Raw genomic sequence first — 18,987 nt, forward strand, 5'->3', positions numbered from 1 at the left:
CATGCGATTGAAAGAACCTCAACACCTGAGTGTGTTTCCTAGATGGAAATCAGCTGTGATTTATAATATTTGCATAATTCAATCAGCTGTTTCTCAGTAACAATAGGATAAAATACAGGGGATATATTTGTGTTTCAATTCACAATATAAACAGCTGTTTACCTTGACTTTAGCCTGTAAGGTTAGGTTTAGAACATGGTGTTATCTGTTCTGACATACAGTGTTAAAGCATTGGTAAATTTGGCAGTAAAAATCCATTGGTTTGGTCTTGTTTGAGCTTGTGTGTAAAAGAAGCATTTTAAATTTGTGTTAATTGTACGCATTTTGTGTTAAAGCAACAAGAAATGTGTTAATAGGATAGCTTACACAGACGGATGTAGTGCTAACTGTGTTTGGAAAATTGTTAAAAGTATTGAAAAATCTGTCATAGCAATCGTAAAAAACTGCAAATAACAGTCCAATTGCATGTGTAATATAGGCTTGTCAGGCTTGGTACATCAGAGTCTGTAGAAATGGTTTCTTGAAAAAGAAGAACTGTCAGCTATTCACTTATGTTTGATGAATATCTGCTATAAGAAGTGGTGTCAAGCGTGAACGTCAAGTGGAATTGTACACTAAGAATGAATGAGTCACAAATGAGCCACCAAATGAAGAGAAGAGGAATCTATAGCAGTACTTCTTTTAATAAACACAAAACACTGGAGAACACATTGTGCAATGCAAGACAAAGAACTGAATAAACTGAGTGCTATATATAAACAGGCAAACAAAGGGAGCTAAATGAAACACAGGTGAACTTAATTAGTGACTAACAGACTATCATGGTTAACTTGTAGCTCAACATGAGTTCCTATAAGAGCAGCCGAAAGTGTGATTGAAAAGGAACATTCTCTCAACCCCAGGTCAGGACTGCACACGGATTAAGCGTTGTAGTATTTTTGTGACTGCAATATTCAGGCTCCACACGGATTGAGGACAACTTTTCAGCTGTACGGTAATGCACCTTTGCTGTTTTAGGCTTGTTTTTTTTTTTCCATTCCATTTTCTCCATCAACTGACTTGATTTAGTACAACTAAAAAAAGTTAGTTTAAGCAAAAGTATTGTGCTATATTACCTAATGCAACTTTCATTCTCAAAGCTCCCTGCAACAAAGCTTTGACCTTTTATCAAAAATATTATTCTTAAACCAAACGGCATGATTTCACTGAATTCACTCTTCACTGTAGGCTTTAAAGATCAACATGGAGAAAATCATCCTAATATTCCCTCTGATATTGCTGGTGCTGCATATACAAGGAGGAGAGTTCTCCAAACCTCCAGTTTGTTTGCCTGAAGCTCCACAGCCGGAAGTCGTGGAGTTCGACAACACAATCTATGCCACTTGTGAAGTAACTCCCAGCCCCAATTTGCCACGTAACCAGCCAAAGATCTTTGGGCAAATCCTCTTCAAGCAGGTCTTCCCCAATGGAGATTTAGAAGTGAAAATCAACCTCCGTGGTTTGCCTGCCATCGATCCTCAAGAGCGTGCCATGCACATCCATCAGTATGGAGACCTCAGTCAAGGCTGCATCACTGTTGGTCCTCATTATAATCCAAACGGCGTTGACCACCCTCATCCTGGAGACCTGGGCAACTTTGCTTCCGAGAAAGGAGTTATAAGGCAGTTCCTGACGCTTCCAGACGCCAAGCTCTTTGGGCCTTATTCCATTCTGGGACGTGCGGTGGCGGTTCATGAGAAGGAGGATGATCTGGGAATGGGTTCAGATGAGGAGAGTAAACTTAGTGGGAATGCTGGAGAGATAATTGCTCTCGGTGTGATTGGTATTACTACTCCAAGTCTGTGGCAGAAGACTCAAGCGCTCCCCAAGAAAAAATGTAGAGAAAGGAACTGAGAGTCAAAGATGAGGGAGTCGGATATGGTGGAAGGGCAGATTCAAATAGGATAATCATGATTTTTCCTTGTGTATTCTTTGTATGTGTCCTACATTAAAGTATATTTCATAACCTGAACATTCCTATGGTTTTTTTTGTGTGTTTTTTCTTGGTCTTTTCAGAGGCTTTTTGGCCATAGCTTCCAATAGTAAATGCACTCTTAAAAATAAATGTAGGGTGAATGCAGGCAAAGTGGGCCGTTTAGTTTGATTTACTGTGCTCAATGGGTCCAACACTTTAAGAGCATGACGATGGCCTTTAATTAAAGATACACTATTTCTTTAAATGATACAATGGTTTTGGTTGATGCAATATGACACTGGAGGGTGTGGCTACATCTCAAGGGAGGACACCCTTATTGTTGAAGGTAGCCATAACCTCTGACATAAGATTTTATTTTCTAAATTATAAGGTTTCTCGCTAAATGTCAACATATGGGTATATTATTCTGACAATTTGTTACTACAGTTAACAGGGAAAAAAAAAGATTTTAAATGTGTTGGTTTTCTTGGAAGGTGTTTAAAGCTACAATATGTAAGATTTTTGTAATAAAATAACCAAAAATCACTTGCAAAGTGTGATATCTTTCCTGCAGTTGTGTACTTCCAGTATCCCAAAAGTTCTCAAAGATTTTTAATTTCAGAGAAATTCCAATTTTAAATTAAAGCTGCAAGCAGCATTCATCGGGGTTCAAGCATTTAAGGCCGTTAAGCACAAATGCATAAAAAGACTAAGTTTTATTTGGCAACCATTTAACCACTGACATCATACATGGAAAAGACCATTTCCAGCCAATTTAACATAGGAAATATATGGTTTTCAAAGCTTTTTAACAGTTATAGCGCCACCTATGGTCCGATCTCCATAAAATTGTGCATGCTTGTTTACAATGTTATTTCACATATGCTCACCAATTTTCGTGAAGTTCTGAGTTTTCGTTTAGGATTTATAGGCTTTCGAGTGAATTTTGCCACGCCCATTTTCTAAATGACCCTGTTATAGCCATCCAAATGCAAAAGTTCAACTTTTTTTTGATAATTATTGATCCAGAGAATTGTCCTTTGGTTGCGATCGGGCGAAAACACCTAGGACTAGTTCGCAAAAGTAGGTTTTTGACATAATCATGAATATTCAATGAACGGTTTGATTGACAGCAGTGGTTCTTGAGGCAAAGTTGTTCAGGATGAGGAGATCTGTCAAATGATATGCATATTGTGTGGATGTGTGTAACACCACGTGATTACAGAGGGCGTAAACCTCGTTAGCGCCAACTAGTGGCCGATTTCTTTCAAAATTCTTAGAGACCTCTAGGACCATGAGTTGAACATGCCCACCGAGTCAAACTTCATTGGCCGATGGCGGCCATGCTTTTTGAGATACGCCAATGTCCTCATATACGACCAAGACGCTGCATACCAATTTTCTTTTTTTTTTTTTTTTTTTTTTCTTTTTTTTTTGACATGTTTATTCAATATTAGCAGGATGAGTGTACAATGTGCTTTCCAGAAATACAATAGGTTAACAACAATTCTTTAGGCCATTGTGACATGAATTTTTAAACAATAAACAATAATATCAAATAAATAAGCAAATCCAAAATGAGTAAATATACATTTAGAGAGTAAAAGGATGATAAAATAAAAATTAAAAACATAATACCATCTATAAGTATAAATGTTGGTGACTAACTAGCCACTAAATTAAACAGTCACAACTTCTGTAAAAGCACACAAACAAAAGATATTTCCTGTATATATTACCCTAGATATGTTCAGTAATATAACCCTATAATGAAGACATGTCATTTAGAACAACAACAACAACAACAAAGAAAAAAAAAATAATAATAATAATAATAATAATTGTTAAAACAAAGGAACCAAGACCATTCTTTATTTATTATTGAGCCCACCTCCAGGAGGAGGGATCTGACAACCCAAAAGCCCTAATTAACACACAAAACCATTTTTCTCACATCTGGAGGCAAGTGATCTATAAAAGGAGACCATACATTCTGAAAGCTCTGTATATTACCCCTAAGTACAGCTGCCAGCCTCTCGTGTGGTAAAACTGCAAAAATCTCCTTATACCACTGTGTGACAGAGGGGGGAGTACTTTCTATCCATTTAATAAGGATGCATTTCCTTGCCACAAGTAGCAGTTTATCTAGCAATCTATAACCTTTTGCATTAAGTGACAACGACATTGCCTGCCTTTTAGAAGGGAGCCCCAAAAGAAAGAGACCAGGATCCAGTTTCAATTTTATCTTAAGAATAGTGCTAATTTCGTATGCAATAAAGTTCCAGAATCTTGAAATGAACTTGCACCTCCAAAAACAATGAAAGTATGTTCCTAGTTCTGTATGGCACTTAATACAAAGAGATGGCATAGAGGGATCAATTTTATTCATTAAAACTGGCGTTATATGCAACCTATGCAAGATCTTATACTGAGTCTCTCTAAGCCGGTTACAAGTAAAAGTGGATCTAACACTTTTCAGAGCCTCCTGCCAGTCATCGTCTATATAAACATTACATAGATCTTCCTCCCACTTTCGAGCCACAGTGTTTAAAAGTCCAGAGACATTAGAATATAAAAAAGAATAAAATCTAGAAATAAAATGAGCAGCATTAGTTGTGTTGATAAGGAAACTCTCCAAACTGCTAGGTGCTAATGGATCTGGCACCTGTTTTTGCTTTGAAATAGCATAGTGCCGAATTTGCAGATATCCAAAGTGATGTTGATTTGGGAGATCAAACTTTTGTTGTACTTGTTGATAAGACATTAGCGAGCCATCCTGAAACAGGTCTCCTAGCACACGAATCCCCTTCATGTGCCATGTTTTAAAGAGAGGTGAACCTATTCCGGGAGCAAAATCCTGATTCGAATATATTGGATTCAGCATGAATATAGTTCTGCCTCTCCCAAAGAACCTAGAGATCTGTCGCCAAACTTTAATAGAACTATAGAGTATTGGATTCTTTCTCACAGTCTCATCATACTTATGGGGACAGGCAAACAGGCTCCAGACAGAGAGCGGAGTGCAGGCCCAGGAATCCACAATAGGACACAGATCATAGTAAGACCTAAACCACTCCCAAATAAGTCTAGCATGGCAAGCCCAATTATAATATAGAATGTTTGGCATAGCTAATCCACCCAACTCCACTGGCATCTGCAGAGATTTAAACTTTTGTCTAGGCTTTTTACCATTCCATATAAATCTAGAAAAAGCACTTTCCAGCTGAGCAGAGACTTTCCTGCTTAACCATAAGGGTAACATCTGAAGAGGGTACAATAGTCGAGGGAGGATATTCATCTTGATTAAACTTATCCTACCAAGCAGTGAAAGAGGGAGAGCTTGCCAACGGTTTAAGTCTCTTTTTACAGTATGAATAATTGGAGCATAATTAAGTTTCCATAATTTATTTAAATCAGTTGACACATTAATCCCAAGATAAACAAATCCAGATGTTGACCATTTAAAGGGGAAATTAATTAATGATTTAGTATCAAAATTACCTAGCGGTAATGCTTCCGATTTGTTAAAGTTAATTTTGTACCCTGAGATTGCGCTAAATTCATCAAATAATGATAATGTTGCTGGTATCGACAATTCAGGTGAGGATAGAAACAACAAGATATCATCTGCATATAGTGCAATTTTGTGCTCAGCACCCCTCATCGATATACCCTTTATATCCCTATTCTGTCTAATAGCCTCTGCTAAAGGTTCTAGAGCCAGCGCAAACAAAAGAGGGCTCAACGGACAGCCCTGTCTGGTGCCCCTAGCAAGCGGAAAAGAATCTGACCGTAGACCATTAGTAATAACACAAGACATAGGGGAATGGTAAATAGTTTGAATCCATTTTAGAAATTCACCCTCTATACCAAATCTCTGCAAAGCCTCAAACAGGTAGCCCCACTCAACCCTGTCAAAAGCTTTCTCTGCATCTAAAGATACAGAGATCGCCTCACAATTCTGCTGGTTGGTATACTGTATAACATTCAAGAGTCTCCTTATATTTGTGATAGAAAAACGTTTCTGTATAAAGCCCGTCTGATCTGGGTTTATAAGGTTAGGAAGAACCACCTCAAGTCTTCTGGCCAGCAGTTTAGAGAGTATCTTAGCATCAACCCCAATTAAGCTAATAGGTCTATAGGAGCTACATGAATCAGGTGATTTATTCTTTTTAAGAATTAAAGAAATATTTGCCAAATTTAAAGTGGGTGGAAGGTGACCATTTTTCAATGAATCAGTAAACATTTCAGTAAGTGATCCTACTATTTCTTTTCCCATTTTTTTATAGAATTCTGGGCAAAAACCATCTGGCCCAGGGGCCTTCCCTCCTCTTAGAGCGTTTATGGAAAAAAGAACCTCCTCCTCTGTAATTGGCCTACAGAGTTCTGCTTGCTCTTCAACTGTAAGAGAGGGTAATCTGATGTTATCAAGAAAAAGGTTCATCCTTTGCTCTGTCGAATGGCATTCTGATGAGTAAAGATTTTGATAATATTCTTTCATAATTTTATTAATGTATTTATTTTCAAACCTATGAGCCCCGGAGGTATCCTTTAAGGATGAGATTACATTAGTCTCTATCCTCCCCCTAGCCAGCCGTGCAAGAAGACGGCCAGGTTTATTCCCTGACTCATAAAGTCTGTGTCTGGCAAAAAAAAGAGAAGATTCAACCTTCTTGGTTAGTAGTTGATCTAAAGCCAAACGGGCTGCGTTAAGTTGTTGGGACACACCTCTGGATGGTAACAATTTAAAATCTCTCTCCAAAGACTTAATTTTCTTTTCAAGTTCTACTATGTTTTTCATTGCTGCTTTCTTTTTGGCTGAGGTGTAACCTATAATTACACCTCGCAAATAGGCTTTTGCTGACTCCCATAAGACTGACGGAGTGATCTCAGGAGCTTTGTTGATTTCAATAAAGATTTTCCATTGTTGTTTGAGAAAATGCATAAATTTAGGACAGCTCAGTAATGAAGGGTTAAGTCGCCACTGTCTACTACATGGGTCTCTGTAGGGAGGACAGACTATTATTGTAATGGGAGAGTGGTCAGACAAAGTCCTAATCCCAATAGAGCTATCCACTGTTCTATCCAATAACTCCTGGGATACTAAAAATAGATCGATACGTGAAAACGTTTGATGGGGCTGAGAGTAGAAAGTATAATCTTTCTCCCTCATATGAGATACCCTCCAAACATCAAACAGTTCCAGATCCTTGCAGAATTCCAAAAGCCTAAGACTTTTCCTTTGTCTGATACCTCTTGAAGGGGACTGATCTATGGATGGGTCTAGAACGCAGTTAAAATCCCCTCCCAAGAGTATGCGAGAGCATGAAAATGAAGAAATGTCAGCTAATAACTTAGAAAAAAAATTAGGCTCATATACCGTAGGAGCATAAATGCAGCCAATCAGAACATGCTCCCCATATAAGAAACCTGAAAGGAGTACATAGCGACCTTCATTATCTGCAACTGATTTTTCAAATGTAAAGGAAAGATTTTTATGAAGAAGAATTGCAACTCCCCTACTATTGGACTTATACGAAGAAAAAAAAACTTGGCCAACCCAGTTTCTACGCAGCTTCATATGCTCTGTATCAGAGAGGTGGGTTTCTTGCAACAATGCAATCTGACATTTCTCCTTCTGAAAAAAAGAAAGAAGTTTTTGCCTTTTAACAACATGGTTAATACCTTTTACATTAAGGCTAATAAATTTAAGATCACTCATAATCAGATTATACCAATATATTTAAGTTGTCTTAATAATACAGAAATCCAAGTGTGAAAGGGTCTTGGGTTGTTGGAACAACACAGAGAATGGTCAAAATAAAGAACAAAAAAACACACAAAACCAAACCATAACCACCCCACTCCTTTACCAGAAACGAGTACAAACGCAGTTTGATAAACACCTCCCGCCCCCACAGCCAAACTTAAATGCAAATGTGTAGAGAACGTGAAAAAAAGTAGCCACATCACACCGAAAGACGGAGTATAACTCTATCTAACCCCCCCACTTCCATCGCGCAAAATCTTGCATAACAATAACTACGCGGTAATAAAATACGAGCCCTAGGCCAGACACCTCAAATGGAAAAAAATAATAACATCGCTCGTTATAGAACAATAAGAATTCCAGTAAAATAAAAATAAAAATAAAGGTCTTTAAGTGCACCATAAGTCACTCAAAACGAATTCAGCGCAGAACAGGTAAAGAATCAGCAATAAAGTCTTTAAATGAACCGTGTCTTTAAAGTACCTATCTGTCCACATATTTACCTAATGTGTAAAAAAGGGACACTGCGCTCCTCCCATCTGTTCGTGTAAGCAGTATAATGTTAGTCCAACCCGCTCAAAAACGCCCGGGCATCCTCTGCACAGCTGAAGGAGTAGTCTGATCCGTTAAAGTTGAAACAGAGGTTAGCAGGGTAGCGCATCACGAAACGGACTCCTCTTTGAATAAGCTGCCCGCAGACTTCGTTGTATGCCCGTCTCGCCTCCCTGACCTTGACTGACAGATCCTGTGTAATATAAATGTCACTGCCTTCATATGCGAGATGATCCTTCTTCTTAGCAGCTGCCAGTATTTTAGTCTTGTCCGAGTAGTTATGAAGCTTGATCAACACAGGACGTGTGCGGTTTGGTTTGAGCGGGCCAAGTGTTCTATGCGCCCGGTCAATTTTAACAGCGGCATTTTTAGTTTCAATTCCCAGCATCTTAGGCAGCCAAGTCTGGAAAAATTCAACAGGTCTGCGACCCTCCGCGCCTTCTTTCAAGCCTATGATGCGAATATTATCACGCCGGCTGCGATTTTCGGCGTCTTCTGCTCTCTCCGAAAGGGACTGCACTGTTTTTTCCAGCGCCGCTACCTTATTGTGAAGTTCCGCCACTTTGTCTTCAGTCTGGGAAACACGACTCTCCGCCTCCGTGATGCGCTTCGTGTTGTCCTCTAAACGGGTTGCAATTGAGTCTAACGTCGACTCAAAACGAGCAAATTTCTCGTCCAGAAACGCACTTAAATTTTCAGTTACAGCCTGTGCTAGGCTGGACTGTTCGGCCGAGGAACCGCCATCTTTACTACTTTGATTAGCGGCCGATTGGCCTTTCGTTGTCGTGCGACCCCGTCTAGTTTCTTGCTGGGAGGCGGCGGGACCGGTTCCCGACATGGTTAGGAATAAAATTCCCGGAGTTTAAGTGAAACAGCCACGCAGTTCGATGTGAATAAAATGAAAATAGCGCGACGGTCGCGGGAGCTCAGCGAAACCGTGCCACTTAGATGAAGAGCATCACGTCCACAAGCTGCATACCAATTTTCAAGTCAATCGGACTAACGGTCAGGTGGTCATAGCCCTTTTTAGTTTTTTTTCATGTTATAGCGCCTACTAGTGTTCAGTCGGCGCGATTTTTTTTTTTTACTGTGACCAAATATTGAGCCCGTACATATGTGTACCGAATTTGGTGAAGCTATCTCATTTGCTTCTCGGGTTATAGCCATTTTAGTAAAAGTGGCTCCGCCCACAGCGTACGTTTTAGCCCCCCTTAGCGACCGTGAATGTAAATTTCACCTTTTTTCCGATAATTATTGATATTCAGTCTACAGAGAATCTTTCTGCACTGGTTTGGTTCCGGTCGGGCAAAAAACCTGGGACTAGTTCGCAGAAGTAGGTTTTGGACAAAAATCAAGATGGCAGAATAAGACGCTTGAGTCTAGGACAAACCGTCTAGGAGTTATGAACAATTTCATACTTTTGCTTGCTGTAGCGCCACCTATTGGCCAATCGGGGTCATACTTTGATAGGTTCTCCCCAAATTGAGGACTACCATTTGGCCAAGTTTCAAGACTCCAGCATTTACGGTTTGGGCTGCATGATCAGTTTTACGGCGGGATAATAATAATAAAAACCCTAACAATTACAATAGGGTTTCAGCACTTCGTGCTTGAACCCCTGATAATGGCTCGTCCATGTTCACTTGTCGCCTGTCAATGACGTAATATCCGCGTTATCCCTGGTTTCCGCTCGTACTGCCATAGTAACCATGGCGACAACTGCGTTACGTCTAGCGGCACGCTCATGGAGTTGTTTCGTTCAAACATTATGGACCATGGCAAGCAGACTTTGGGACAAAAGGAGAACTAAAACGAGGATCAATATCGGCGTGGTGTTTTCGAGATGCCGAGAGCTCCACGTCCGTGACAAACTTCGACTTGACAGAGACGTCTTGCATGTACTTTATTAGACAGTTGAGCAAATGTACATAAAACTAATCAATGTCATATAGCTCAACATGATGAAATGTTAGAATATGATCAGTATGTTATTCTAATGTTCATCTAGCTTACTGCTAGTCTCATACAGACAAACAAACGCATAGAATAACATTATAACTTTCAATACACTCAAATGCAGTTTAGTGTGATAGTGTAGACCAAGTGAAACAGCGCTGCGTTACCTCACAAGTTTAATTCGCCAAATAAACTGACTTGTTAACCCTTTTCCACCAAGGCAGTGCTGGTGCTGGTTCGGAGCTAGAGCCTAGTTTCAAATCGGTTCTTTGTTTTTCGACACCCAAAGCACCAGCTCTGGACCAGGAAAAGTGGTTCTTAAGTAGCACCAAAACATTGCTGGTCTAGAAGTAAGAACCGCTTGCGTCAGGGGCTGGGGGCGGGGTTACCGTGACCAACAAGACGAACAGAAACTTGTGACCGCCATTTTTCAAATAGCAGCTAATCGAGCTAATAGCAGCTTGATTGTAATCTCCGTCTATGCAAGTTACGGCGAGCTGCACGAACACGTTGGATTCGCCGTGTTTGGATGCCGATGTAGGTTCGCAAAGCCATGAGCATCAATAGTAACGCAACGACCTCCATTGTTGATGGAAGGCTTGTTCGAGATGCATCGGAGCGGCACGGACCGATCGGAGCTGCGGGAGTGTTTGGAGAGCATCCGAGTCCTTGTGCTTTTGGATTGCTTTCGCAGTGCTTTGATGTCATGAGCCGATCGGTCTGCGAGAAGCCGAACCATCTAGAACAAGCCTGGTGTGTTTGTGTTTGGCGCTGCCACGCTAGCGTTGCTGGGCAACATGAGATGTATACAGTGACCTTGTGGAAAGGCAAACCGGATCTTAGAGAGCTCGTCAGTCGAACCAACTCCGGACTGGCAATAGCTCTGGCTCTGAACTGGCACCTGGTTCATGCTGGTGGAAAAGGGGTATGTGTGAGTATTAATTCAGCACTCGCGGGTAGATCGGTAGAATGAAATGTCCTTATTCCTTTATAGCCGCGGGACTCGCATGTGGCTCTGATATCTGTCTCTCATTAGCAATCGCGACCTGCTTCATACCGCAGTCATGTTAAAAACATCAATGTATTCACTCATCCATAAACATTATTAGATCCTTCGGCATGACGACAAGTTCCATAATTCCGCTTATGCGTCATCAACCTACACCTTTGTTATTGTAAGAGGTTAGCAAGCCTGGTCAGTACCTGGATGGGAGACCTCCTGAGAAAACCAGGTTGCTGCTGGAAGGGGTGTTAGTGAGGCCAGCAGGGGGTGCTCACCCGTGGTCTATGTGGGACCTAACGCTCCAGTGTAGCGATCGGGACACTATACTGTCAAAGAGCACCATCCTTCCAATGAGACGTTAAACCGAGGTCCTGACTCTCTGTGGTCATTAAAAATCCCAGGATGTCCTTCGAAAAAGAGTAGGGGTGTAACCCCGGCATCCTGGCCAAATTTGCCCCTTGGCCTCTGTCCATAATGGCCTCCTAATCATCCCCATATACTGATTGGCTTCATCACTGTCTCCTCTCCACCATTAAGCTGGTGTGTGGTGGGCGTTCTGGCCCAATATGGCTGCCGTCGCATCATCCAGGTGGATGCTGCACATTGGTGGTGGTTGAGGATATTCCCCCTTCCATGTAAAGTGCTTTTGGTACCCAGAAAAGCGCTATATAAATGTAACGAATTATTATTATTATTATTATTATTAAAATGTAGATGCAGAATATAACGCTTTAAAATATGGACACAATTTAAGTTCATCTACAGTGTTTAGAGAAAACAGACAGAAAAAAAGTTTTACAATATGGTTACCATTTAAAAGTTTCCTCTTATTGAATTTTTGTTAGTCTATTTGTTGTTGCATGTGTTGTAGTTCCATTTGTAATATGTTGTAGAGTTCATTAAGATATCTGATATTCAAATTTCATAAAACTTCATGTCAACATAACATGTTCTAGTTGTTTTGAACTTTACACATGCATTGAGTGAACTGATGAGTATTACTCATCATAGCCTATCTATGTGCTTTTGGGTCTGTTAAATATGCTGTGGAATATGTTTGTGTGATGTGTTAATAAATCATGTGTTTTTAAGATCCAGGATCATTTTTGATAAATTAGGGATGGGTCACATTACCTGAAAAGAAATTTGTCTGGAGTGCATGATCTCAAAATGTTTATTGGTATATACCTTGCAAATAACACATATCAACTGTATTCAAAATGAAATATTAAAGTTGGACCTTAAAGTTAACAAAAGTAATAAAAAGAAATAAACATCTAGGTACTGTATCTAAATGACAAGTGTCCCACCTTACCTGCATTCAATCTACTAAAAGGGGATTTTAACATCGATGCCATAGAAGAATCATTCCCTCAGAAATGTTTACTTCTGCCTTCAAAGACAAGTACAGTTTTTTACAATCGCTATGACAATTTTTTCAATACTTTTAACAAATTTCCTAAACTCTTAACGCACCAACACACCTACAACACACAATTGGCAAAACAGTTAATTTCATGCTCAAAATCACACATTGTAAACTAAACTCCAACACTAATTTTCTAAATACAATAATACACTATGTCTACCAAAACACTGCAAACATGTCTCAAAATCAAATCATTTTTCAAAACACTAACATATGTAACATAGCCGTCCAACAGGAAGATTTAGTCAATCATAGCACAATGTCATAAAAACACTAACATCAGATGGAATTACAGAAACTGCATTATTGTATACGTGTCAGGTATGCCCTTATACAACAGACAGTATATTGTATTGATCATAGATTGTGTTTTGCACTGCAGTTTCTTTTGAAGCCTCTCTCCATTTTTGTTTTGTTGGGTTTAGGTCTTTTGCTGCAGAAATTCAATAAAAAAAGACCCATCTCAGAGTGCTTTATAGAATGTACGGTTACAGTATACCATATGGTCATGCGATTGAAAGAACCTCAACACCTGAGTGTGTTTCCTAGATGGAAATCAGCTGTGATTTATAATATTTGCATAATTCAATCAGCTGTTTCTCAGTAACAATAGGATAAGATACAGGGGATATATTTGTGTTTCAATTCACAATGTAAACAGCTGTTTACCTTGACTTTAGCCTGTAAGGTTAGGTTTAGAACATGGTGTTATCTGTTCTGACATACAGTGTTAAAGCATTGGTAAATTTGGCAGTAAAAATCCATTGGTTTGGTCTTGTTTGAGCTTGTGTGTAAAAGAAGCATTTTAAATTTGTGTTAATTGTACGCATTTTGTGTTAAAGCAACAAGAAATGTGTTAATAGGATAGCTTACACAGACGGATGTAGTGCTAACTGTGTTTGGAAAATTGTTAAAAGTATTGAAAAATCTGTCATAGCAATCGTAAAAAACTGCAAATAACAGTCCAATTGCATGTGTAATATAGGCTTGTCAGGCTTGGTACATCAGAGTCTGTAGAAATGGTTTCTTGAAAAAGAAGAACTGTCAGCTATTCACTTATGTTTGATGAATATCTGCTATAAGAAGTGGTGTCAAGCGTGAACGTCAAGTGGAATTGTACACTAAGAATGAATGAGTCACAAATGAGCCACCAAATGAAGAGAAGAGGAATCTATAGCAGTACTTCTTTTAATAAACACAAAACGCTGGAGAACACATTGTGCAATGCAAGACAAAAAACTGAATAAACTGAGTGCTATATATAAACAGGCAAACAAAGGGAGCTAAATGAAACACAGGTGAACTTAATTAGTGACTAACAGACTATCATGGTTAACTTGTAGCTCAACATGAGTTCCTATAAGAGCAGCCGAAAGTGTGATTGAAAAGGAACATTCTCTCAACCCCAGGTCAGGACTGCACACGGATTAAGCGTTGTAGTATTTTTGTGACTGCAATATTCAGGCTCCACACGGATTGAGGACAACTTTTCAGCTGTACGGTAATGCACCTTTGCTGTTTTAGGCTTGTTTTTTTTTCTCCATTCCATTTTCTCCATCAACTGACTTGATTTAGTACAACTAAAAAAAGTTAGTTTAAGCAAAAGTATTGTGCTATATTACCTAATGCAACTTTCATTCTCAAAGCTCCCTGCAACAAAGCTTTGACCTTTTATCAAAAATATTATTCTTAAACCAAACGGCATGATTTCACTGAATTCACTCTTCACTGTAGGCTTTAAAGATCAACATGGAGAAAATCATCCTAATATTCCCTCTGATATTGCTGGTGCTGCATATACAAGGAGGAGAGTTCTCCAAACCTCCAGTTTGTTTGCCTGAAGCTCCACAGCCGGAAGTCGTGGAGTTCGACAACACAATCTATGCCACTTGTGAAGTAACTCCCAGCCCCAATTTGCCACGTAACCAGCCAAAGATCTTTGGGCAAATCCTCTTCAAGCAGGTCTTCCCCAATGGAGATTTAGAAGTGAAAATCAACCTCCGTGGTTTGCCTGCCATCGATCCTCAAGAGCGTGCCATGCACATCCATCAGTATGGAGACCTCAGTCAAGGCTGCATCACTGTTGGTCCTCATTATAATCCAAACGGCGTTGACCACCCTCATCCTGGAGACCTGGGCAACTTTGCTTCCGAGAAAGGAGTTATAAGGCAGTTCCTGACGCTTCCAGACGCCAAGCTCTTTGGGCCTTATTCCATTCTGGGACGTGCGGTGGCGGTTCATGAGAAGGAGGATGATCTGGGAATGGGTTCAGATGAGGAGAGTAAACTTAGTGGGAATGCTGGAGAGATAATTGCTCTCGGTGTGATTGGTATTACTACTCCAAGTCTGTGGCAGAAGACTCAAGCGCTCCCCAAGAAAAAATGTAGAGAAAGGAACTGAGAGTCAAAGATGAGGGAGTCGGATATGGTGGAAGGGCAGATTCAAATAGGATAATCATGATTTTTCCTTGTGTATTCTTTGTATGTGTCCTACATTAAAGTATATTTCATAACCTGAACATTCCTATGGTTTTTTTTGTGTGTTTTTTCTTGGTCTTTTCAGAGGCTTTTTGGCCATAGCTTCCAATAGTAAATGCACTCTTAAAAATAAATGTAGGGTGAATGCAGGCAAAGTGGGCCGTTTAGTTTGATTTACTGTGCTCAATGGGTCCAACACTTTAAGAGCATGACAATGGCCTTTAATTAAAGCTACACTATTTCTTTAAATGATACAATGGTTTTGGTTGATGCAATATGACACTGGAGGGTGTGGCTACATCTCAAGGGAGGACACCCTTATTGTTGAAGGTAGCCATAACCTCTGACATAAGATTTTATTTTCTAAATTATAAGGTTTCTCGCTAAATGTCAACATATGGGTATATTATTCTGACAATTTGTTACTACAGTTAACAGGGAAAAAAAAAAGATTTTAAATGTGTTGGTTTTCTTGGAAGGTGTTTAAAGCTACAATATGTAAGATTTTTGTAATAAAATAACCAAAAATCACTTGCAAAGTGTGATATCTTTCCTGCAGTTGTGTACTTCCAGTATCCCAAAAGTTCTCAAAGATTTTTAATTTCAGAGAAATTCCAATTTTAAATTAAAGCTGCAAGCAGCATTCATCGGGGTTCAAGCGTTTAAGGCTGTTAAGCACAAATGCATAAAAAGACTAAGTTTTATTTGGCAACCATTTAACCACTGACATCATACATGGAAAAGACCATTTCCAGCCAATTTAACATGGGAAATATATGGTTTTCAAAGCTTTTTAACAGTTATAGCGCCACCTATGGTCCGATCTCCATAAAATTGTGCATGCTTGTTTACAATGTTATTTCACATATGCTCACCAATTTTCGTGAAGTTCTGAGTTTTCGTTTAGGATTTATAGGCTTTCGAGTGAATTTTGCCACGCCCATTTTCTAAATGACCCTGTTATAGCCATCCAAATGCAAAAGTTCAACTTTTTTTTGATAATTATTGATCCAGAGAATTGTCCTTGACTGGTTTGGTTGCGATCGGGCGAAAACACCTAGGACTAGTTCGCAAAAGTAGGTTTTTGACATAATCATGAATATTCAATGAACGGTTTGATTGACAGCAGTGGTTCTTGAGGCAAAGTTGTTCAGGATGAGGAGATCTGTCAAATGATATGCATATTGTGTGGATGTGTGTAACACCACGTGATTACAGAGGGCGTAAACCTCGTTAGCGCCAACTAGTGGCCGATTTCTTTCAAAATTCTTAGAGACCTCTAGGACCATGAGTTGAACATGCCCACCGAGTCAAACTTCATTGGCCGATGGCGGCCATGCTTTTTGAGATACGCCAATGTCCTCATATACGACCAAGACGCTGCATACCAATTTTCAAGTCAATCGGACTAACGGTCAGGTGGTCATAGCTCTTTTTAGTTTTTTTTCATGTTATAGCGCCTACTAGTGTTCAGTCGGCGCGATCTTTTTTTTTTACTGTGACCAAATATTGAGCCCGTACATATGTGTACCGAATTTGGTGAAGCTATCTCATTTGCTTCTCGGGTTATAGCCATTTTAGTAAAAGTGGCTCCGCCCACAGCGTACGTTTTGGCCCCCCTTACCGTGAATGTACCGTGAATGTAAATTTCACCTTTTTTCCGATAATTATTGATATTCAGTCTACAGAGAATCTTTCTGCACTGGTTTGGTTCCGGTCGGGCAAAAAACCTGGGACTAGTTCGCAGAAGTAGGTTTTGGACAAAAATCAAGATGGCAGAATAAGACGCTTGAGTCTAGGACAAACCGTCTAGGAGTTATGAACAATTTCATACTTTTGCTTGCTGTAGCGCCACCTATTGGCCAATCGGGGTCATACTTTGATAGGTTCTCCCCAAATTGAGGACTACCATTTGGCCAAGTTTCAAGACTCCAGCATTTACGGTTTGGGCTGCATGATCAGTTTTACGGCGGGATAATAATAATAAAAACCCTAACAATTACAATAGGGTTTCAGCACTTCGTGCTTGAACCCCTGATAATGGCTCGTCCATGTTCACTTGTCGCCTGTCAATGACGTAATATCCGCGTTATCCCTGGTTTCCGCTCGTACTGCCATAGTAACCATGGCGACAACTGCGTTACGTCTAGCGACACGCTCATGGAGTTGTTTCGTTCAAACATTATGGACCATGGCAAGCAGACTTTGGGACAAAAGGAGAACTAAAACGAGGATCAATATCGGCGTGGTGTTTTCGAGATGCCGAGAGCTCCACGTCCGTGACAAACTTCGACTTGACAGAGACATCTTGCATGTACTTTATTAGACAGTTGAGCAAATGTACATAAAACTAATCAATGTCATATAGCTCAACATGATGAAATGTTAGAATATGATCAGTATGTTATTCTAATGTTCATCTAGCTTACTGCTAGTCTCATACAGACAAACAAACGCATAGAATAACATTATAACTTTCAATACACTCAAATGCAGTTTAGTGTGATAGTGTAGACCAAGTGAAACAGCGCTGCGTTCCCTCACAAGTTTAATTCGCCAAATAAACTGACTTGTTAACCCTTTTCCACCAAGGCAGTGCTGGTGCTGGTTCGGAGCTAGAGCCTAGTTTCAAATCGGTTCTTTGTTTTTCGACACCCAAAGCACCAGCTCTGGACCAGGAAAAGTGGTTCTTAAGTAGCACCAAAACATTGCTGGTCTAGAAGTAAGAACCGCTTGCGTCAGGGGCTGGGGGCGGGGTTACCGTGACCAACAAGACGAACAGAAACTTGTGACCGCCATTTTTCAAATAGCAGCTAATCGAGCTAATAGCAGCTTGATTGTAATCTCCGTCTATGCAAGTTACGGCGAGCTGCACGAACACGTTGGATTCGCCGTGTTTGGATGCCGATGTAGGTTCGCAAAGCCATGAGCATCAATAGTAACGCAACGACCTCCATTGTTGATGGAAGGCTTGTTCGAGATGCATCGGAGCGGCACGGACCGATCGGAGCTGCGGGAGTGTTTGGAGAGCATCCGAGTCCTTGTGCTTTTGGATTGCTTTCGCAGTGCTTTGATGTCATGAGCCGATCGGTCTGCGAGAAGCCGAACCATCTAGAACAAGCCTGGTGTGTTTGTGTTTGGCGCTGCCACGCTAGCGTTGCTGGGCAACATGAGATGTATACAGTGACCTTGTGGAAAGGCAAACCGGATCTTAGAGAGCTCGTCAGTCGAACCAACTCCGGACTGGCAATAGCTCTGGCTCTGAACTGGCACCTGGTTCATGCTGGTGGAAAAGGGGTATGTGTGAGTATTAATTCAGCACTCGCGGGTAGATCGGTAGAATGAAATGTCCTTATTCCTTTATAGCGGCGGGACTCGCATGTGGCTCTGATATCTGTCTCTCATTAGCAATCGCGACCTGCTTCATACCGCAGTCATGTTAAAAACATCAATGTATTCACTCATCCATAAACATTATTAGATCCTTCGGCATGACGACAAGTTCCATAATTCCGCTTATGCGTCATCAACCTACACCTTTGTTATTGTAAGAGGTTAGCAAGCCTGGTCAGTACCTGGATGGGAGACCTCCTGAGAAAACCAGGTTGCTGCTGGAAGGGGTGTTAGTGAGGCCAGCAGGGGGTGCTCACCCGTGGTCTATGTGGGACCTAACGCTCCAGTGTAGCGATCGGGACACTATACTGTCAAAGAGCACCATCCTTCCAATGAGACGTTAAAACCGAGGTCCTGACTCTCTGTGGTCATTAAAAAATCCCAGGATGTCCTTCGAAAAAGAGTAGGGGTGTAACCCCGGCATCCTGGCCAAATTTGCCCCTTGGCCTCTGT

At 40.4% G+C, this 18,987-nt stretch overlaps 2 protein-coding genes across 4 annotated transcripts; both read left to right on the forward strand.

The window, feature by feature from the left end:
• The first annotated feature begins 782 nt into the window (after positions 1-782).
• LOC311300719 (extracellular superoxide dismutase [Cu-Zn]-like) lies at positions 783-2,011 on the forward strand. 2 transcript variants are annotated; one of them, XM_084425206.1, is made up of 2 exons: positions 783-994; positions 1,228-2,011. In XM_084425206.1, exon 2 carries the CDS (start codon positions 1,243-1,245, stop codon positions 1,891-1,893), a length of 651 nt encoding a protein of 216 aa, XP_084281332.1. In that variant the 5' UTR covers positions 783-994; positions 1,228-1,242; the 3' UTR covers positions 1,894-2,011. The 2 variants fall into 2 exon arrangements, with proteins under 2 accessions (XP_084281332.1, XP_084281333.1); XM_084425207.1 differs by having other exon boundaries at positions 783-989.
• Positions 2,012-13,953: 11,942 nt separating this feature from the next.
• LOC311294455 (extracellular superoxide dismutase [Cu-Zn]-like) lies at positions 13,954-15,182 on the forward strand. Of its 2 annotated transcripts, none has more exons than XM_084415356.1 (2): positions 13,954-14,165; positions 14,399-15,182. In XM_084415356.1, exon 2 carries the CDS (start codon positions 14,414-14,416, stop codon positions 15,062-15,064), a length of 651 nt encoding a protein of 216 aa, XP_084271482.1. In that variant the 5' UTR covers positions 13,954-14,165; positions 14,399-14,413; the 3' UTR covers positions 15,065-15,182. The 2 variants fall into 2 exon arrangements, with proteins under 2 accessions (XP_084271482.1, XP_084271483.1); XM_084415357.1 differs by having other exon boundaries at positions 13,954-14,160.
• Positions 15,183-18,987: the final 3,805 nt, after the last annotated feature.

This window comes from Rutilus rutilus (assembly GCF_951802725.1).
Source record: "Rutilus rutilus genome assembly, chromosome: 1".
In the NCBI taxonomy this organism is placed as follows: domain Eukaryota; kingdom Metazoa; phylum Chordata; class Actinopteri; order Cypriniformes; family Leuciscidae; genus Rutilus; species Rutilus rutilus.

Coding starts and splice junctions, on each gene's coding strand:
- LOC311300719 (XM_084425206.1), top strand. CDS start 1,243: ATGGAGAAAATCATCCTAATATTCCCTCTGATATTGCTGGTGCTGCAT.
- LOC311294455 (XM_084415356.1), top strand. CDS start 14,414: ATGGAGAAAATCATCCTAATATTCCCTCTGATATTGCTGGTGCTGCAT.